Genomic DNA, 22,251 nt, shown 5'->3' with positions numbered 1-22,251 from the left:
CCTCCCTTCCCTCTCTCTTTTTTCCCTCCCTCCCTTCCCTCTCTCTTTTTTTCCCTCCCTCCCTCCCTCCCTCTTTTCTTCACTCCCTCCCTCCCTCCCTCCTTTTTTCCCTCCCTCCCTCTCCTACCTGCTGAGGAGCGGCGGACATCTTGAAACCGGACGGGTCGATGCAGTTGACCGGGTCGGACGGCGTCACAGAAACGTGCTGGTATCCAGAGTAACCACCAGACGAGGGGTCCTGGATGACGGGCGGGTCCTCTCTGACCGGCTCTGAGGAGCGGGTGATGGCTGGCTCCGTGGGCAGGCCAACCTAATGGGATTTAGAGACTGGAGTTACAACAAACTGAGACCTTTTTAAAACTTGTATGAGGTACACTATATATACAAAAGTATGTGGACACCCCTTCAAATGAGTGGATTAAGCTAACACAGCCATGCAATCTCCATAGACAAACATTGGCAGTGAAATGTCCTTACTGAAGAGCTCCGTGCCTTACACCGTCATAGGATGCCACCTTTCCAACAAGTTCGTCAAATTATCAGACCTGGTAGCGCTGCCCCGGTCAACTGTAAGTGCTGTTATTGTGAACTGGAAACGTCTAGGAGCAACAACAACTCATCCGCGAAGTGGTAGACCACACAAGCTCACAGAATGGGACAGTCGAGCGCTGAAGCGCATAGCTCATAAAAATGATCTGTCCTCGGTTTCAACACTCCCTACGGAAGCAACGTCAGCACAATAACTGTTCATCGGTAACTTCATGAAATGGGTTTCCATGGCCGAGCAGCCGCACACAAGCCTAAGATCGCCATGCGCAATGCCAAGCGTCGGATCGAGGGGTGTAAAGCTCGTCACTATTGGACTCTGGAGCAGTGGAAACGCATTCTCTGGAGTGATGAATCACGCTTCACCATCTGGCAGTCCGACAGACTGGGTTTGGCGGATGCCAGGAGAACGCTACCTGCCCGAATGCATAGTGTCAACTGTAAAGTTTGGTGGAGGAGAAATAATGGTCTGGGGCTGTTTTTCATGGTTGGGGCTAGGCCCCTTAAGTTCCAGTAAAGGGAAATCTTAACGCTACAGCATACAATAACATTCTAGATGATTCTGTGTTTTGTGGCAACAGTTTGGGAAAGGCCGTTTCCTGTTTCAACATGACATGAGATGTTTGACGAGCATGTGTCTTAATGTAACTGTATTCTGCATAATTCAGCCTTTTTGACTGCGAACATGAATCAAATATCTATTTCAGAAATAAAATAATCTAATATTAAAAAAAAATAATAATCTGACCGACCTCGTCATTGAGCGTCTCGTCTAGTTCCTGGTCAGTGTAGGCCCCGCCCTCTGTGTCCGTGTCCTCATAGTCAGAGGTGTGGCGGCTGTCCGTGCTGTACATGGAGTACTCACTGCCCGGGGCTGACAGATATGACAGACGGTCATCATGGATGTCGAGGTCATCGTCCGGAGCGCCGTCCGCCTGGGGAGAGGAAGAGGAGGAAGAGGAAGGAGTGGTGGATGGGAAGAAATACGCATGTTTTTTTTTTTAGGGTTTTTTATTTTTAGGGTTTTTTATTTTTAGGGTTGCTTCAGCAGGTGAGTCAGAAATGATTAGATGTTATTCAAACAAAAACAAAGCTCAATGCTTTTGGAAAGATCATATTTATGAGTGACTTTTAGTTTTTAGTTTTTTTTTTTTTTTTTTAAACTTTGAAACTACAGTTGAGTGTTTCTCTCACCTTGCCCTCTGACACCCAGACCAACTGGTTCTGTTGCTGCTGGACGGTCTCCTTCAGAGCGCCGTACCAGCCATCGTTCATGTTGTTCATGTTGATGGTGGCTAACAGAGGACAGAAGGGTTACCGTGTTACTGGTTAGCATGATGCTGCCCATTTAGCATGAGAACAAATCAACATGAATGGATCCCTGAGGAATTCCACCAGATGTAGTGGCCTTATTACACGAAACAAAAAATGTCAACGAAACAGGAAACAACTTCAAAGATTTTACTGAGTTACAGTTCATATAAGGAAATCTGTCAATTTAAATAGATTCATGAGGCCCTAATCTATAGATTTCACGACAGGGAATACACAGATACCTTCAAAAGATAAGGGTAAGTGGTGTGGATCAGAAAACCAGTCAGTATCTGAGGTGACCATTTGCCTCATTCAGCGCTACACATCTCCCTCACATAGAGTTGATCAGGTTGTTGCTGGACATTGGTGGGAACTGGGACACGCTGTCGTATGCGTCGATCCAGAGCATCCCAAACATGCTCAATGGGTAACATGTCTGGTGAGAATGCAGACCATGGAAGAACTGGGACATTTTCAGCTTCCAGGAATTGTGTACGGACCATTGCGACATGGGGCCGTGCATTATCACGCTGAAACATGAGGTGATGGTGGTGGATGAATGGCATGTCGATGGGGCTTCAGGATCTCATCACGATATCTCTGTGCGTTCAAATTGCCATTGATAAAATGTAATATTATTCGTTGTCTGTAGCTTATGCCTGCCCACACCATAACCCCACCTCCACCATGGAGCGCTCTGTTCACAACGTTGACATCAGCAAACCGCTCGCCTACACAACGTCATACACGCTGTCTGCCATGTGTCCGGTACAGTTAAAACCAGGATTTATCCGTGAAGATCACACTTCTCCAGCGTGCCAGTGGCCATCGGAGGTGAGCATTTTCCCACTGAAGTCAGTTACGACGCCAAACTGCAATCAGGTCAAGACCCTGATGAGGACGACGAGCACGCATATGAGCTTCCCTGAGACGGTTTCTGACAGTTTGTGTAGAAATTCTTCTGTTGTGCAAATCAACAGTTTCATCAGCTTTCCGGGTGGATTGTCTCAGACGTTCCTGCAGGTGAAGAAGCCGGATGTGAAGGTCCTGGGCTGGCATGGTTAGATGTGATCTGTGGTTGTGAAGCCGGATGTGGAGGTCCTGGCCTGGCATGGTTAGATGTGATCTGTGGTTGTGAAGCCGGATGTGGAGGTCCTGGGCTGGCATGGTTAGATGTGATCTGTGGTTGTGAAGCCTGATGTGGAGGTCCTGGCCTGGCATGGTTAGATGTGATCTGTGGTTGTGAAGCCGGATGTGGAGGTCCTGGCCTGGCATGGTTAGATGTGATCTGTGGTTGTGAAGCCGGATGTGGAGGTCCTGGCCTGGCATGGTTAGATGTGATCTGTGGTTGTGAAGCCGGATGTGGAGGTCCTGGCCTGGCATGGTTAGATGGGATCTGTGGTTGTGAAGCCGGATGTGGAGGTCCTGGCCTGGCATGGTTAGATGGGATCTGTGGTTGTGAAGCCTGATGTGGAGGTCCTGGCCTGGCATGGTTAGATGGGATCTGTGGTTGTGAAGCCGGATGTGGAGGTCCTGGGCTGGCGTGGTTAGATGGGATCTGTGGTTGTGAAGCCGGATGTGGAGGTCCTGGGCTGGCATGGTTAGATGTGATCTGTGGTTGTGAAGCCGGATGGACTTACTGACAATTTCTCTAAAACGACATTGGATGCTAAGTAGAGAAATGAACATTCAATTATCTGGCAACAGCTCTGGTGGACATTCCTGCAGTCAACATGCCAATTGTACACTCCCTCAAAACTTGAGACATCTGTGGAATTGTGTTGTGTGACAAAACTACACATTTTAGAGTTACTTTTTATTGTCCTCAGCACAAGGTGCAAACGTGTAATAATCATGCTGTTTAATCAGCTTCTTGATATGCCACACCTGTCAGGGTTATCATGGCAAATTTGTGCACACAAATTGAGAGAAATAAGCTTTTTGTGCGTATGGAACATTTCTGGGATCTTTTATTTCAGCTCATGAAAACATGGGACCAACACTTTACATGTTGCATTTATATTTCTGTTCAGTGTAGATACCCGTGTGAATCATTCACATTTGTTAACTACTTTCATGACCAAGCAATCAAAATGGTTCCAGAATCAAAATGGTTCCAGAATCAAAATGGTTCCAGAATCAAAATGGTTCCAGAATCAAAATGATTCCAGAATCAAAATGGTTCCAGAATCAAAATGGTTCCAGAATCAAAATGGTTCCAGAATCAAATGGTTCCAGAATCAAGCTTATGAGCAGTATGTGTGTGAAAATGGCTGGGTATTTAACAGGGCCACAGGACCACAGGACTTCCTCTGGGATCCTGAACCCTTGTTCTTTTAGTAACAGATGTGAACAACACCTCATAACACCGTCATAATTTAGACCCATTTCCCAGCCATGAAAAGTTGTGCAGGTTCTCACCAGAAAGATGTAAACCTATGACTTCACATGCAGCAAATTAATAAACACGTGGCTGAAGAATTGCAACATTTACCTGGAGCTAACTCTGCAGATAGTGCTACTGGGTGATTTGAAAAGTCATAATCAATCAATAATACTTTTAGCAAAAAAAAAAAAATGGTATCTGTAAAAACTATGAGAATAGAAAGGTTCAGAAATTTTGTGAAACATCACAGCACAGTTGAAAAATATATGGCAAATAGAAATCCAATATGGACGGTGTTACGAGACAGATGGGAGGGGTTGAATGGAGCTGAAGGGTGGGACTGGATGGTGTTACGAGACAGATGGGAGGGGTTGAATGGAGCTGAAGGGTGGGACTGGACGGTGTTACGAGACAGATGGGAGGGGTTGAATGGAGCTGAAGGGTGGGACTGGACGGTGTTACGAGACAGATGGGAGGGGTTGAATGGAGCTGAAGGGTGGGACTGGATGGTGTTACGAGACAGATGGGAGGGGTTGAATGGAGCTGAAGGGTGGGACTGGATGGTGTTACGAGACAGATGGGAGGGGTTGAATGGAGCTGAAGGGTGGGACTGGATGGTGTTACGAGACAGATGGGAGGGGTTGAATGGAGCTGAAGGGTGGGACTGGACGGTGTTACGAGACAGATGGGAGGGGTTGAATGGAGCTGAAGAGTGGGACTGGATGGTGTTACGAGACAGATGGGAGGGGTTGAATGGAGCTGAAGGGTGGGACTGGATGGTGTTACGAGACAGATGGGAGGGGTTGAATGGAGCTGAAGGGTGGGACTGGACGGTGTTACGAGACAGATGGGAGGGGTTGAATGGAGCTGAAGGGTGGGACTGGATGGTGTTACGAGACAGATGGGAGGGGTTGAATGGAGCTGAAGGGTGGGACTGGATGGTGTTACGAGACAGATGGGAGGGGTTGAATGGAGCTGAAGGGTGGGACTGGACGGTGTTACGAGACAGATGGGAGGGGTTGAATGGAGCTGAAGGGTGGGACTAGATGGTGTTACGAGACAGATGGGAGGGGTTGAATGGAGCTGAAGGGTGGGACTGGATGGTGTTACGAGACAGATGGGAGGGGTTGAATGGAGCTGAAGGGTGGGACTGGATGGTGTTACGAGACAGATGGGAGGGGTTGAACGGAGCTGAAGGGTGGGACTGGATGGTGTTACGAGACAGATGGGAGGGGTTGAATGGAGCTGAAGGGTGGGACTGGATGGTGTTACGAGACAGATGGGAGGGGTTGAATGGAGCTGAAGGGTGGGACTGGATGGTGTTACGAGACAGATGGGAGGGGTTGAATGGAGCTGAAGGGTGGGACTGGATGGTGTTACGAGACAGATGGGAGGGGTTGAATGGAGCTGAAGGGTGGGACCAATAACAAACCAAAGATAACTAATGTAAAAAAGTATATAGTATGTATAAGCAGGAAGTAGAAGCCTAAGTGTTGTTGTTCATTATTTTACTCCAATTATGGGAGAGGTGTGGAAAATAATAAAGAAAATATATTTTTAAACGCTGTGTATACATATATATATTTTATTTACAAAACATAATGGGGGATTGGAAATGATGCAGACAATTACATTGACAGAAGCCACATCTGCAATAGTAAAGCCGATCTATCCACTAAAAAACAACCACATAATCAGTTGGTTATCCTCTACAACATAGCAGATGTCGGAGGGTTGATTACCTAGAAGCTGGCAAGCCAGCGAGGCAATGTAAAACATCCCAAACAGAGCTAGACGATGCCAGGAGAATAATCTACTTGTTGTTATAGCCATCAGTCTGGTGTTTTCAGGTCAACCTCACAGTTAAGTTAGTCAAGGTTCTGTCATCAGGGTTAGCTATCCTGCTATAGTCAAGGTTCTGTCATCAGGGTTAGCTATCCTGCTATAGTCAATGTTCCGTCATCAGGGTAAGCTATCCTGCTATAGTCAATGTTCCGTCATCAGGGTTAGCTATCCTGCTATAGTCAAGGTTCTGTCATCAGGGTTAGCTATCCTGCTATAGTCAATGTTCCGTCATCAGGGTTAGCTATCCTGCTATAGTCAAGGTTCCGTCATAAGGGTTAGCTATCCTGCTATAGTCAAGGTTCCGTCATCAGGGTTAGCTATCCTGCTATAGTCAAGGTTCCGTCATCAGGGTTAGCTATCCTGCTATAGTCAAGGTTCCGTCATCAGGGTTAGCTATCCTGCTATAGTCAAGGTTCCGTCATCAGGGTTAGCTATCCTGCTATAGTCAAGGTTCCGTCATCAGGGTTAGCTATCCTGCTATAGTCAAGGTTCTGTCATCAGGATTAGCTATCCTGCTATAGTCAAGGTTCCGTCATCAGGGTTAGCTATCCTGCTATAGTCAAGGTTCCGTCATCAGGGTTAGCTATCCTGCTATAGTCAAGGTTCCGTCATCAGGGTTAGCTATCCTGCTATAGTCAAGGTTCCGTCATCAGGGTTAGCTATCCTGCTATAGTCAAGGTTCTGTCATCAGGGTTAGCTATCCTGCTATAGTCAAGGTTCCGTCATCAGGGTTAGCTATCCTGCTATAGTCAAGGTTCTGTCATCAGGATTAGCTATCCTGCTATAGTCAAGGTTCCGTCATCAGGGTTAGCTATCCTGCTATAGTCAAGGTTCTGTCATCAGGGTTAGCTATCCTGCTATAGTCAATGTTCCGTCATCAGGGTAAGCTATCCTGCTATAGTCAATGTTCCGTCATCAGGGTTAGCTATCCTGCTATAGTCAAGGTTCTGTCATCAGGGTTAGCTATCCTGCTATAGTCAATGTTCCGTCATCAGGGTTAGCTATCCTGCTATAGTCAAGGTTCCGTCATAAGGGTTAGCTATCCTGCTATAGTCAAGGTTCCGTCATCAGGGTTAGCTATCCTGCTATAGTCAAGGTTCCGTCATCAGGGTTAACTATCCTGCTATAGTCAATGTTTCGTCATCAGGGTTAGCTATCCTGTTATTGTCAAGGTTCCGTCATCAGGGTTAGCTATCCTGTTATTGTCAAGGTTCCGTCATCAGGGTTAGCTATCCTGCTATAGTCAAGGTTCCGTCATCAGGGTTAGCTATCCTGTTATTGTCAAGGTTCCGTCATCAGGGTTAGCTATCCTGCTATAGTCAAGGTTCCGTCATCAGGGTTAGCTATCCTGCTATAGTCAATGTTCCGTCATCAGGGTTAGCTATCCTGCTATAGATATTTTCGGTACGAGGATATTGTCACATCACTCGTACGTGACGATTGCTTGTATTTTTTTTTTTAAATCTGTAATTGTCATAAAGGTGACATTTTAAATGTCTCCCTCAGTACTTACTGGTGAAGAGATGGAGGTTGTTCTTCCTTAGTTTCAAGGCTCTCTCTCTCCCTCTCCCCTCTCTCTCTCTACTCTCTACTCTCCCCTCTCTACTCTCCCCTCTCCCTCTCTACTCTCCCCTCCCCTCTCTACTCTCCCCTCTCCTCTCCCCTCTCTACTCTCCCCTCTCCTCTCCCCTCTCTCTCTCTACTCTCCCCTCTCTCTACTCTCCCCTCTCTTTCTCTACTCTCCCCTCTCTCTCTCTCTACTCTCCCCTCTCTCTCTCTACTCTCCCCTCTCTCTCTCTACTCTCCTCTCTCTCTCTACTCTCCTCTCTCTCTCTCTACTCTCCCCCCTCTCTCTCTACTCTCCCCTCTCTCTCTCTACTCTCCCCTCCCTCTCTCTCTCTACTCTCCCCTCCCTCTCTCTCTCTACTCTCCCCTCGCTCTCTCTCTCTACTCTCCCCTCGCTCTCTCTCTCTACTCTCCCCTCTCTCTCTACTCTCTCTCTACTCTCCTCTCTCTCGCTCTACTCTCCTCTCTCTCGCTCTACTCTCCTCTCTCTCGCTCTACTCTCCTCTCTCTCGCTCTACTCTCCTCTCTCTCGCTCTACTCTCCTCTCTCTCGCTCTACTCTCCTCTCTCTCGCTCTACTCTCCTCTCTCTCGCTCTACTCTCCCCTCCCTCTCTCTCTCTACTCTCCCCTCCCTCTCTCTCTCTACTCTCCCCTCGCTCTCTCTCTCTACTCTCCCCTCGCTCTCTCTCTCTACTCTCCCCTCTCTCTCTACTCTCTCTCTACTCTCCTCTCTCTCGCTCTACTCTCCTCTCTCTCGCTCTACTCTCCTCTCTCTCGCTCTACTCTCCTCTCTCTCGCTCTACTCTCCTCTCTCTCGCTCTACTCTCCTCTCTCTCGCTCTACTCTCCTCTCTCTCGCTCTACTCTCCTCTCTCTCGCTCTACTCTCCTCTCTCTCGCTCTACTCTCCTCTCTCTCGCTCTACTCTCCTCTCTCTCGCTCTACTCTCCTCTCTCTCGCTCTACTCTCCTCTCTCTCGCTCTACTCTCCCCTCTCTCTCTCTCTACTCTCCCCTCTCTCTCTCTCTACTCTCCCCTCTCTCTCTCTACTCTCCCCTCTCTCTCTCTACTCTCCCCTCTCTCTACTCTCCTCTCTCTCTACTCTCCTCTCTCTCTCTACTCTCCTCTCCCTCTACTCTCCTCTCTCTCTCTACTCTCCTCTCCCTCAGTACTTACTGGTGAAGAGGTGGTGGTTGTTCTTCCTTAGTTTCAAGGCTCTCTCGTAGAGTTTCCGGGCTGACTTCCTGGACTCGGAACAGAGCCTGGTTCTCATGTTCTTGACGCCCTGCTTGCTGTCCGGGTTGAGGAACACCACGATGGGATACCACTGGGCGTAGTTCAGACGGTCCACCGCGTTGGGGGTGATGTCCAGGACGGCATGTTTATCCTACACCAGACAAGACACCATAACTTAGTTGACGTAGCCGTTCCTTTTAAGCGCCTAGTGGAGCAGTGGGCCTCAAACAGACTGTCATCTCCAGTGAATCCTGTTCTTGGCTGTTCTCTGTGCATCGTCAGTGGACAAAGGCTACATTTGAAATAGTCATTCTGACCGCACCATAAAAATAATCTAAAACCGTACATCACCAACCCCACAACAGTTTTACAATCAGAAAACGCTGTCCTATTAAAATGAGCGACTGTATGTTTAAAAGAAAACTCACTCTGTCGATGATCTGCTTGATGGTGTGGAGACGAATGATTCCTGAACTACGCTGGTCTGTCCCTGCGTCTCTAGGTTCACTCTCTGGAACACATGGGGAAGGAACAGTTTCATCGTTCTACAATCAAACTGTTAAACAGAATTCAGGAATCTTCAGAGTATTTGCACGTCATTCCGATACGCTGTGTTACTCATTTGCATGTCATTCTGATACGCCGTGTTACTCATTTGCATGTCATTCTGATACACTGTGTCATTTGCACGTCATTCCGATACACTGTGTTACTCATTTGCATGTCATTCCGATACACTGTGTTACTCATTTGCATGTCATTCTGATACACTGTGTCATTTGCACGTCATTCCGATACACTGTTACTCATTTGCATGTCATTCCGATACACTGTGTTACTCATTTGCATGTCATTCTGATACACTGTGTCATTTGCATGTCATTCCGATACACTGCGTTACTCATTTGCATGTCATTCTGATACACTGTGTTACTCATTTGCATGTCATTCCGATACTGTGTTACTCATTTGCATGTCATTCTGATACACTGTGTCATTTGCACGTCATTCCGATACACTGTTACTCATTTGCATGTCATTCTGATACACTGTGTTACTCATTTGCATGTCATTCTGATACACTGTGTCATTTGCATGTCATTCCGATACACTGTTACTCATTTGCATGTCATTCTGATACACCGTGTTACTCACTTGCAAGTTCAAACAGATCAGGCTCCTCCCGGGAGATTTTCTCTCGTGCCACGTCTGCGATGGGTCCAAATACCACCACAGGTCTGAGGAAACCAGCTGGACAAAGGAACAGAGGACAGACTGAGAGGATGGTGTATCAGTAGTGTTCCATCCTACCCTAAAGGTCATCAGAGGACAGACTGAGAGGGTGGTGTATCAGTAGTGCTCCATCCTACCCTAAAGGTCATCAGAGGACAGACTGGTGTATCAGTAGTGTTCCATCCTACCCTAAAGGTCATCAGAGGACAGACTGAGAGGATGGTGTATCAGTAGTGTTCCATCCTACCCTAAAGGTCATCAGAGGACAGACTGAGAGGAGTGTTCCATCCTACCCTAAAGGTCATCAGAGGACAGACTGGTGTATCAGTGTTCCATCCTACCCTACCATAAGGTTCTTGGCTCTATATAGCCAGTGATCTAGTATAACCTTTCCAACTTTCTTATTTACTGAGAAATAGAAAACGTTGGTGGTGCTTTAAGACATATGAAAACAGTGCCATGTTCTCCTTTAAATAAAACGCTCCAAACATCACTATTAGACAACGAGTCAGAGACAGACAGAGGGGCTAGGGAGGAGGGGCTAGGGGGGAGGAAGGGCTAGCAAGGAGTTAGGGAAGAGGAGGGAGGGAGGAGGGGCTAGGGAGGAGGAGTTAGGGGAGGAGGAGTTAGGGAGGACAAGTTAGGGAGGGGCTAGGGAGGAGGAGTTAGTGAGGAGTGGCTAGGGAGGAGGGGCTAGCGAGGAGGGGTTAGGGAGGAGGGGCTAGCGAGGAGGGGCTAGCGAGGAGGGGCTAGCGAGGAGGGGCTAGAGGGGCTAGCGAGGAGGGGCTAGAGGGGCTAGCGAGGAGGGGTTAGGGAGGAGGTGCTAGCGAGGAGGGGTAAGGGAGGAGGTGCTAGCGAGGAGGGGTAAGGGAGGTGGGGCTAGCGAGGAGGGGCTAGCGAGAAGGGGCTAGCGAGGAGTTGTTAGCGAGGAGGGGTTAGCGAGGAGGGGTTAGCGAGGAGGGGTTAGCGAGGAGGGGTTAGCGAGGAGGGGTTAGCGAGGAGGGGTTAAGGAGGAGGGGTTAAGGAGGAGTTAGGGAGGAGGGGGTAAGGAGGAGGGGGTAAGGAGGGGTTAGGGAGGAGGGGCCACTATCAGAGTTGTCGGTCCTCACCCTCTCTCAGCACCACCCTCTCGTAAGCGGGGAACTTGGTCTGTACGGGCTGGGCCGACAGGTCCTCTCTACTTTTCCTCAGGTTCCTCTTGGAGCTCCTCAGGCCCCTGAACCTCCAGAAGTCTGCCCTGTCGCCCCCTGCTGTCTTAGGGAGGGTGTACTGCATGCTGGACAGCTGCTCCGCTCTGGAGACACCAGAGAACATTTGTTATATTATGCTTTTCTCCGTAACAGAGAATGAGATGTCGCTCTCTGTAAAACCAGGATGGAGGTCTAGTCTATTGAGATGTCGCTCTCTGTAAAACCCGGATGAAGGTCTAGTCTATTGAGATGTCGCTCTCTGTAAAACCCGGATGGAGGTCTAGTCTATTGAGATGTCGCTCTCTGTAAAACCCGGATGGAGGTCTAGTCTATTGAGATGTCGCTCTCTGTAAAACCCGGATGGAGGTCTAGTCTATTGAGATGTCGCTCTCTGTAAAACCCGGATGGAGGTCTAGTCTATTGAGATGTCGCTCTCTGTAAAACCCGGATGAAGGTCTAGTCTATTGAGATGTCGCTCTCTGTAAAACCAGGAAGGAGGTCTAGTCTATTGAGATGTCGCTCTCTGTAAAACCAGGATGGAGGTCTAGTCTATTGAGATGTCGCTCTCTGTAAAACCAGGAAGGAGGTCTAGTCTATTGAGATGTCGCTCTCTGTAAAACCAGGATGGAGGTCTAGTCTATTGAGATGTCGCTCTCTGTAAAACCAGGAAGGAGGTCTAGTCTATTGAGATGTCGCTCTCTGTAAAACCCGGATGGAGGTCTAGTCTATTGAGATGTCGCTCTCTGTAAAACCAGGATGGAGGTCTAGTCTATTGAGATGTCGCTCTCTGTAAAACCCGGATGGAGGTCTAGTCTATTGAGATGTCGCTCTCTGTAAAACCAGGATGGAGGTCTAGTCTATTGAGATGTAGCTCTCTGTAAAAACCAGGATGGAGGTCTAGTCTATTGAGATGTCGCTCTCTGTAAAACCCGGATGGAGGTCTAGTCTATTGAGATGTCGCTCTCTGTAAAACCCGGATGGAGGTCTAGTCTATTGAGATGTCGCTCTCTGTAAAACCCGGATGAAGGTCTAGTCTATTGAGATGTCGCTCTCTGTAAAACCAGGATGGAGGTCAATTGAGATGTTTGTGAAAAATATTATATTTTTGGCATCATCAAAATCACCCGTGCTTGAGTTTCTTTTCTACTCAGAAGAATGAGAGGGACAGACAGAGCTCTTAGTAGAGACACCTCTAAAGGGCTTTGATGTGTCGGTGACACTGTCCAGGAAACTTGGCATGGCTAACGTTAATACTGTCAACAGAGGCACTTACATGGCAATGATAATCATACCAAATGTGGTTAAAGCTATGAGAGGACAACGTGACATTAACATTGTTATGATAAATTGTGACCAGTGCGAATCTTGTTCCACTATTATTTTAATGTATTTATATGATTGTCTTAACCAGGGAAGTTATATGGAACACGTTCTCTTTTCAAATAAACAAACTGACTTCTGTGATACAAACACCTAGAGGAGCCAAATGGGTAGGATCGAAGAATAGAACAGAATAGCAGAAGGAGAAGAGGACAGAATAGCAGGAGGAGGAGAGGACAGAATAGCAGAAGGAGAAGAGGACAAAATAGCAGAAGGAGAAGAGGACAGAATAGCAGAAGGAGAAGAGGACAGAATAGCAGAAGGAGAAGAGGACAGAATAGCAGAAGGAGAAGAGGACAGAATAGCAGAAGGAGAAGAGGACAGAAAAGCAGAAGAGGACAGAAAAGCAGAAGGAGAAGAGGACAGAATAGCAGAAGGAGAAGAGGACAGAATAGCAGGAGGAGAAGAGGACAGAATAGCAGAAGGAAAAGAGGACAGAATAGCAGGAGAAGAAGAGGACAGAATAGCAGAAGAAGAAGAGGACAGAATAGCAGAAGAAGAAGAGGACAGAATAGCAGAAGAAGAAGAGGACAGAAAAGCAGAAGAAGAGGACAGAATAGCAGAAGAAGAGGACAGAATGGCAGAAGAAGAGGACAGAATAGCAGAAGAAGAGGACAGAATGGCAGAAGAAGAGGACAGAATAGCAGAAGAAGAGGACAGAATGGCAGAAGAAGAGGACAGAATAGCAGAAGAAGAGGACAGAATAGCAGAAGAAGAGGACAGAATAGCAGAAGAAGAGGACAGAATAGCAGAAGAAGAGGACAGAATGGCAGAAGAAGAGGACAGAATAGCAGAAGAAGAGGACAGAAAAGCAGAAGAAGAGGACAGAATAGCAGAAGAAGAGGACAGAATAGCTGGAGGAGGAGACAGAATGGCAGAAGAAGAGGACTGAATGGCAGAAGAAGAGGACAGAATAGCAGAAGAAGAGGACAGAAAAGCAGAAGGAGAAGAGGACAGAATAGCAGAAGGAGAAGAGGACAGAATAGCAGAAGGAGAAGAGGACAGAATAGCAGAAGGAGAAGAGGACAGAATAGCAGAAGGAGAAGAGGACAGAATAGCAGAAGAAGAGGACAGAATAGCAGAAGAAGAGGACAGAATAGCAGAAGAAGAGGACAGAATAGCTGGAGGAGGAGACAGAATGGCAGAAGAAGAGGACAGAATAGCAGAAGAAAAGAGTGTCATCATCACCTGTTCTTGTTAGGTATGATGCCTCTCTCCACCTCCTGATGGTTCTTGCCGATGCGGATGGCCAGCCAGGAGCCCAGCTTGCCGTTGTACAGGGTGTCCACCACTCTGAACACTTCTCCCTTGTTGAAGCTCAGGCCGTACGGAGACTCCTTCTCATACTCAAAGTGGGTCCGGATGTAGAACGAGTCGCCCACATCAGACTCCACGATTCGCCGGTACACTGGAGCCAAACACAGACAGAGTCAGAGGGAGGAGAAGAAGTCCAATACAAATACATATCTGGTAACCTGGTTCAACCAGTCCCAATTCACTTCCTTTACCTTGACCCTAATATACTGAGATTGCAGATCTGTAAAGTGGAAGCAATATGGTGGAAGCTTCACCCCTAAACTGATCATACCTATCCAGACCCTTCAGAGTGGGGGCGGGGGGGTGCGGGGGGGGTAGTGAGTGAAGGGGAACCAGCTCAGTTTATTTTCCATCCAGTTTCCTCTCGTCCTCCTGCACTCACCATCCTTCTTCTTCTGGGCCAGGATGGTGACCTCTTCACCTTTAGGGAGGTCGAGGAGGAACAGCACCGCCTCTTCTCGGATGATATTAGCAAAATCCACATTATTAACCTGGGAAAAACAGGGAGCTGTACGGTTATTCTTTTCATTCGTTTAATGTTTTTTTTTGTGGATATTTGTATCAAAGAGATGAATAGGATGAAAGTAAGTAGATATTTTCAATGTGTTGTTGTTGTTGTAGAATCTATATTTGATAACGGATGATACCACCACAAACACAGCCGCCTCCTTGTTTATCCTGTTGACTATGTGTCCTTGGAAACCATCGTGGACAACTAAGAAGTGTTGGATGAATTTTCACTCGTGACCTGGGAAAAGGTTATGGGTTCAACTCCCCCGCAGGGATCACATACACTTACTAAATGTAGGCACTGACAGAACTGACATACAGCTGAAGTCGGAAGTTTACATACACCTTACCCAAATACACTTCAACTTTTACATTTAAACTTTTCACAATTGCTGACATTTAATCCCAGTCAAAATTCCCTGTCTTAGGTCAGTTAGAATCACCACTTTATTTTAAGAATGTGAAATGTCAGAATAATAGTAGAGAGAATTATTTATTTCAGCTTTTATTTCTTTCATCACATTCCCAGTGGGGTCAGAAGTTTACATACACTCAATTAGTATTTGGTAGCATTGCCTTTAAATTGTTAAACTTGGGTCAAACGTTTCGGGTAGCCTTCCACAAGCTTCCCACAATAAGTTGGGAGAACTTTGGCCCATTCCTCCTGACAGAGCTGCTGTAACTGAGTCTGGTTTGTAGGCCTCCTTGCTCGCACACGCTTTTTCAGTTCTGCCCACACATTTTCTATAGGATTGAGGTCAGGGCTTTGTGATGGCCACTCCAATACCTTGACTTTATTGTCCTCAAGCCATCTTGCCACAACATTGGAAGTATGCTTGGGGTCATTGTCCATTTGGAAGACCCATTTGCGACCAAGCTTTAACTTCCTGACTGATGTCTTGAGATGTTGCTTCAATATATCCACATGATTTTCCCTTCCCATGATGCCATCTATTTTGTGAAGTGCACCAGTCCCTCCTGCAGCAAAGCACCCCCACAACATTACGCTGCCACCCCCGTGCTTCACGGTTGGGATGGTGTTCTTCGGCTTGCAAGCTTCTCCCTTTTTCCTCCAAACATAATGATGGTCATTATGGCTAAACAGTTCAATTTTTGTTTCATCAGACCAGAGGACAAAGTACAATCTTTGTCCCCATGTGCAGTTGCAAACCGTAGTCTGGCTTTTTTTATGGCGGTTTTGGAGCAGTGGCTTCTTTCTTGCTGAGCGGCCTTTCAGGTTATGTCGATATAGGACTCGTTTTACTGTGGATATAGATACTTTTGTACATGTTTCCTCCAGCATCTTCACAAGGTCCTTTGCTGTTGTTCACAATGTCTGCACTTTTCTCACCAAATACATTCATCTCTTCTTCCTGAGCGGTATGATGGCTGTGTGGTCCCATGGTGTTTATAGTTGCGTACTATTGTTTGTGCAGATGAACGTGATACCTTCAGGCGTTTGGAAATTGCTCCCAAAGATGAAACAGACTTGTGGAGGTCTACAATTTTTTTTCTGAGGTCTTGGTTGATTTCTTTTGATTTTCCCATGATGTCAAGCAAAGAGGCACTGAGTTTGAAGGTAGGCCTTGAAATACATCCACAGGTAAACCTCCAATTGACTCAAACAATGTCAATTAGCCTATCAGAAGCTTCTAAAGTCATGACATAATTTTCTGGAATTTTCCAAGCTGTTTAAAGGCACAGTCGACTTAGTGTATGTACACTTCTGACCCACTGGAATTGTGATACAGTGAATTATAAGTGAAATTGTCTGTCTGTAAACAATTGTTGGAAAAATGACATGTGTCATGCACAATGTAGATGTCCTAACTGACTTGCCAAAACTATAGTTTGTTAACAAGAAATTTGTGGAGTGGTTGAAAAACAAGTTTTAAATGACTCCAACCTAAGTGTATGTAAACATCTGACTTCAACTGTATATTACACATGTCAGCTGTGGTTAATGGTGCTGATGGTCTACATGTCTAAATGTTTATACAACATCAGCATTTTAAAACAGATTCTCCGGTACTTTTGTATAGTTTTTAGCCAGTAGTTCTGAAAGTAGTGCTCACGAGCCAAAAGTGGTCCCCCAAAATGGTGTACTACGTCACATCATGTGCACCATGTCATTTCTCTCTCTCACAAGCCGAAGCTCATTGGTGGAAATCAAATTACTCGGGGGCTGACTAATTGAGGGGATTTGCTGGCTAATTGAGGTAAGACAGTAATTCTGATCATAGATGATGCATGCATGACACATCCAGCCCAAAACGAGATTTAAAAAAAATACTTAGCAGTTGCCAAAGTTCTGGAGCATGTCTTTACACCTCTAAAATGTTTACATAACATCCTTTAGCGTCACCCCCGGCGACGACAACCCTGACAGAGTTTTACTGCACTCTAAACTAAAATCCACACCATTACTAAGACCCACGCATTACACATTTACGCTCGCAGAGAGACGAGGAGGAGGCGGAATGTAAACAGAAAAAGATATACAGCTCGGAGGGAGGAAGAGAAATGGGACAAACCGAGATAGAAAGGAAAACAGTTTTTAGTAGTGATGCCGGTTGCTAGGAGACAGACTCCAAAGGAGCAGGAATGTTAGAGCAGCCGGGTTTAAAAAACGTTAAAAAATCACAGAAGAGAAGCTTTTGGATACGTCCCCTATGGGCCCTGGTCACAACTTGTGCACTATGTAGAGAAAAGGCTGTCATTTGGGACTCAGACATTGAGATACAGACCAAGGCCCTGTGAAAACACGGCTACCGTTACAGACACTGTTAACCACGTTGTAAAAAAACAACCACAAACACTGAATAGAGTGTAGCATCTTGTTGTTGTTGTTTAGGCGGCCATTTTACTGTGGTATTCCCTGTAGCATCTTGTTGTTTAGGCGGCCATTTTCCTGTGGTATTCCCTGTAGCATCTTGTTGTTTAGGCGGCCATTTTACTGTGGTATTCCCTGTAGCATCTTGTTGTTGTTGTTGTTTAGGTGGCCATTTTACTGTGGTATTCCCTGTAGCATCTTGTTGTTTAGGCGGCCATTTTACTGTGGTATTTCCTGTAGCATCTTGTTGTTTAGGCGGCCATTTTACTGTGGTATTCCCTGTAGCATCTTGTTGTTGTTGTTTAGGCGGCCATTTTACTGTGGTATTCCCTGTAGCATCTTGTTGTTGTTGTTTAGGCGGCCATTTTACTGTGGTATCCCCTGTAGCATCTTGTTGTTGTTGTTTTGGTGGCCATTTTGCGTTGGTATCCTTGTCGCATCTTGTTGTTGTTGTTTAGGTGGCCATTTTACTGTGGTATCCTCTAGCATCTTGTTGTTGTTTAGGTGGCCATTTTACTGTGGTATCCTCTAGCATCTTGTTGTTGTTTAGGTGGCCATTTTACTGTGGTATTCTCTAGTATCTTGTTGTTGTTTTGGTAGCCATTTTACTGTGGTATCCCCTGCAGCATCTTGCTGTTTTCTGCGGCCATTTTACTGTGTTAACACGTATTTGCTAGTATATGCAACATCACCCTTTCTTCTTCAATTCCAGTGGCAACTAAAATGGGATTTCTGTGCAATGAAATTCAGTAGCTGCTAGCATTGATTAAATTTGTGTAGGCATTCACTTACACGTTAGGCTACACAGCATGTCATTTTGATGAGGATCATTTTAACACAGCAAACAATTTTATCCTATGCAATTTACAGTACAGTGAGTGCAACTGCATACATTATGTATGTGATCCCTGTGGAAATTGAACCGACAACCTTCGTGTTGCTGTAGTGAGTGTGTAGTTGCTGCTGTATCGTGTCTCACCCTGAGAATTTGATCCCCCTCCTCCAGACCCTCCTTAGCTGCTGGGCTATCCTCCAGGACTCCTGCTACAAAGATGCCCACATCGTTCCCCCCTGCCAGCCTCAGACCCACACTCTCCCCCTTCTTAAACTTCACCAGCTTCATACTTGGCCTAGGGAGAGAGGGGACAGGGTGGGATGGGGTGGATAGGAGACAGGGTGGGATGGGGGAGAGAGGAACCAGGGTGGGATGGGGGGGATAGGAACCAGGGTGGGATGGGGGTGGGTAGACAGTAAGTTAAAGAACCACTCTGTGATATTTATGTTTTTAGAAATACTTTCTAGAATGGCTATTCCCATTCAAGTCAGTGGTCTGATGGGCTTTGTCCCTTCTAGAAATTCTAATTCTATGATGTCACCTGCCAAAGATCAGTGAAGTTTAAACGTTATATGGTCATGGCTCACATCAACACTAGAGGTCGACCGATTATGATTTTTCAACGCCAATACCGATTATTGGAGGACCAAAAAAAGCCGATAACCGATTAATCCGACTATTTTTATTTACTTATTTGTAATAATGACAATTACAACAATACTGAATGAACACTTATTTTAACTTAACATAATACATCAATAAAATCTATTTAGCCTCAAGTAGATAATGAAACATGTTCAATTTGGTTTAAATAATGCAAAAACAAAGTGGCATCTAAACAGCTTCTACCACCCCAAGCCATAAGACTCCTGAACACCTAATCAAATGGCTAACCAGACTATTTGCATTGCCCCCCCCCCCCCCCCCTTTAGCATTGGCCTCCCCCTCGTAGGATACTGTTAGAGACTTGTGAACAGATACTTCAACATATCGTAGGATACTTTTAGACTTCTACATACCGTAGGATACTGTTAGAGACTTCTACATACCGTATGATACTGTTAGACTGGTGAACAGATACTTCTACATACCGTAGGATGCTGTCATCATGGGCAGCGCTGGGCACAGGGGCATCAGCAGGGCTGACTGGCAGGTCCACGTCAGGCTGGCCTGGCTGGGCATATACTGGCTTGGGTTCTGAGGAAAAACACGCACGCACACACGCACACACAGAGAGAGTGAGAGAGAGAGAGATAATATCAACTGCACTATTCATACAAGAGGATGTACTGATACCTCTCAACACACAGACCATGAGGCAAATCCTCAAGGAACAAAATGTGTGCATACACTCTCTCTCACACACGGAAGCACACGAACACACAGCCACACAGAGACACTCAGTTGGCTGCAGGGCAGTAGGGGGAACGTCAGAGTCCATCAACTCACACTACAGTCTAAATACAGGCTGCAGCCTCAACCAAGCTCAGCTCAGCTCAGCCCAGCTCAGCACAGCACAGCTCAGCACAGCTCAGCTCAGCTCAGCTCAGCTCAGCTCAGCACAGCACAGTACAGCTCAGCTCAGCTCAGCTCAGCTCAGCACAGCGTCTAGATCTCATCATGGTAGCTGGGCTCAAACATTTGTACATGTTAAGTGTATTGCTCAAGGGCACAAAGACAGTAGGCATCTAGCGTAGCTAAAATACAATTGTATCCTGTTGGACTTGAGATTCCACCCTGCGACCTTCTGGTTGAACTATCTAACATTTAGGTTACCGGTTAAGGTTAGTGGTTAGTTGTTCTGACCTGGTAGAGGAGGGACCGGTTTCTCTTCCCTGGTGACAGACTTCTCCAGGGGTCTGGGCAGGGCAGGAGCCTCCTCCGCTAGCTTGGGTGGCACCGCTGTCGGCTTCGAGATCCTCTCCTCCTCCTCACGACTTCTGTGACTGGTGACAAAAAAAAAAGAAGATATTTTCATTTGTTTTCATTTCATACATTTGATCCAAAGCGATTTACAGCACAGGAAGTGCATACATTTGATCCAAAGCGATTTACAGCACAGGAAGTGCATACATTTGATCCAAAGCGATTTACAGCACAGGAAGTGCATACATTTGATCCAAAGCGATTTACAGCACAGGAAGTGCATACATTTGGTCCAAAGCGATTTACAGCACAGGAAGTGCATACATTTGATCCAAAGCGATTTACAGCACAGGAAGTGCATACATTTTCAATATGTGCAAGTGATCCGTGTAGGAATTGAACCCAGAAACCATACATCTGGCCTTCTTAGTGCCAAGCTCTTATCAACAGACCCTCAAAGAACCAGGGATGTGGTACAATTCAACAAACACTGTATATCGATACATACGCAGAACTGGTTTGAGCCTCTGCCCTCTGACACATATGCTAAGTGGTTAGGGCTAGTTACATGCTAAGTGTTCTGGGCTAGTTACATGCTAAGTGGTGAGTGCTAGTTACATGCTAAGTGGTTAGGGCTAGTTACATGCTAAGTGGTGAGTGCTAGTTATATGCTAAGTGGTGAGTGCTAGTTACATGCCAAGTGGTTAGTGCTAGTTACATGCCAAGTATTTATGGCTAGTTACATGCTAAGTGGTGAGTGCTAGTTATATGCTAAGTGGTTAGGGCTAGTTATATGCTAAGTGGTGAGTGCTAGTTATATGCTAAGTGGTGAGTGCTAGTTACATGCTAAGTGTTCAGGGCTAGTTACATGCTAAGTGTTCAGGGCTAGTTACATGCTAAGTGGTTAGGGCTAGTTACATGCTAAGTGGTGAGTGCTAGTTATATGCTAAGTGGTGAGTGCTAGTTACATGCCAAGTGGTTAGTGCTAGTTACATGCCAAGTATTTATGGCTAGTTACATGCTAAGTGGTGAGTGCTAGTTATATGCTAAGTGGTTAGGGCTAGTTACATGCTAAGTGGTTAGGGCTAGTTATATGCTAAGTGGTGAGTGCTAGTTATATGCTAAGTGGTGAGTGCTAGTTACATGCTAAGTGGTTAGGGCTAGTTATATGCTAAGTGGTTAGTGCTAGTTATATGCTAAGTGGTTAGGGCTAGTTACATGCTAAGTGGTTAGTGCTAGTTACATGCCAAGTGGTTAGTGCTAGTTACATGCCAAGTGGTTAGTGCTAGTTACATGCCAAGTATTTATGGCTAGTTACATGCTAAGTGGTGAGTGCTAGTTATATGCTAAGTGGTTAGGGCTAGTTATATGCTAAGTGGTGAGTGCTAGTTACATGCTAAGTGGTTAGGGCTAGTTACATGCTAAGTGGTGAGTGCTAGTTACATGCTAAGTGGTTAGGGCTAGTTATATGCTAAGTGGTTAGTGCTAGTTATATGCTAAGTGGTTAGGGCTAGTTACATGCTAAGTGGTTAGTGCTAGTTACATGCTAAGTGGTTAGTGCTAGTTACATGCTAAGTGGTTAGTGCTAGATACAGTTGTGATGTCATTATGGGGTATTGTGATATCATGATGGGGTATTGTGATGTCATGATGGGGTATTGTGATGTCATGATGGGGTATTGTGATATCATGATGGGGTATTGTGATATCATGATGGGGTATTGTGATGTCATGATGGGGTATTGTGATGTCATTATGGGGTATTGTGATATCATGATGGGGTATTGTGATGTCATGATGGGGTATTGTGATGTCATGACGGGGTATTGTGATGTCATGATGGGGTATTGTGACGTCATGATGGGGTATTGTGATGTCATGATGGGGTATTGTGATGTCATTATGGGGTATTGTGATATCATGATGGGGTATTGTGATGTCATTATGGGGTATTGTGATATCATGATGGGGTATTGTGATGTCATTATGGGGTATTGTGATGTCATGATGGGGTATTGTGATGTCATGATGGGGTATTGTGATGTCATGATGGGGTATTGTGATGTCATGATGGGGTATTGTGTGTAGATTGATGAGGAAAAACATGTATTTAATCGAATAAGGCTGTAACGTACCAAAACGTAGAAAGAGAGAGAGAGAGAATTCTGTATACCCTAGGTGCACTTCACTGTGTGCC

At 46.0% G+C, this 22,251-nt stretch overlaps 1 protein-coding gene across 12 annotated transcripts in view; it reads right to left on the bottom strand.

The window, feature by feature from the left end:
- The window catches only part of LOC110522713 (tight junction protein ZO-1), a 176,674-nt gene that overhangs the window by 21,289 nt on the left and 133,134 nt on the right, over positions 1–22,251 (bottom strand). For all 12 annotated transcript variants that reach the window (XM_036969345.1, XM_036969350.1, XM_036969351.1 and 9 more), the window contains 12 exons: positions 19,995–20,134; positions 19,280–19,385; positions 18,333–18,483; positions 14,393–14,501; positions 13,882–14,101; positions 11,233–11,417; positions 10,046–10,141; positions 9,319–9,401; positions 8,831–9,041; positions 1,741–1,841; positions 1,299–1,481; positions 128–310 (listed from right to left, as the gene is read on the bottom strand). In XM_036969345.1, the coding sequence (XP_036825240.1) occupies positions 128–310; positions 1,299–1,481; positions 1,741–1,841; positions 8,831–9,041; positions 9,319–9,401; positions 10,046–10,141; positions 11,233–11,417; positions 13,882–14,101; positions 14,393–14,501; positions 18,333–18,483; positions 19,280–19,385; positions 19,995–20,134 (1,768 nt within the window). The remainder of the gene's footprint in view (positions 1–127; positions 311–1,298; positions 1,482–1,740; positions 1,842–8,830; positions 9,042–9,318; positions 9,402–10,045; positions 10,142–11,232; positions 11,418–13,881; positions 14,102–14,392; positions 14,502–18,332; positions 18,484–19,279; positions 19,386–19,994; positions 20,135–22,251) is intronic.

This window comes from Oncorhynchus mykiss, chromosome 30 (assembly GCF_013265735.2).
Source record: "Oncorhynchus mykiss isolate Arlee chromosome 30, USDA_OmykA_1.1, whole genome shotgun sequence".
Lineage (NCBI taxonomy): Eukaryota > Metazoa > Chordata > Actinopteri > Salmoniformes > Salmonidae > Oncorhynchus > Oncorhynchus mykiss.
This window is presented reverse-complemented; position numbering and strand designations above follow the sequence as displayed.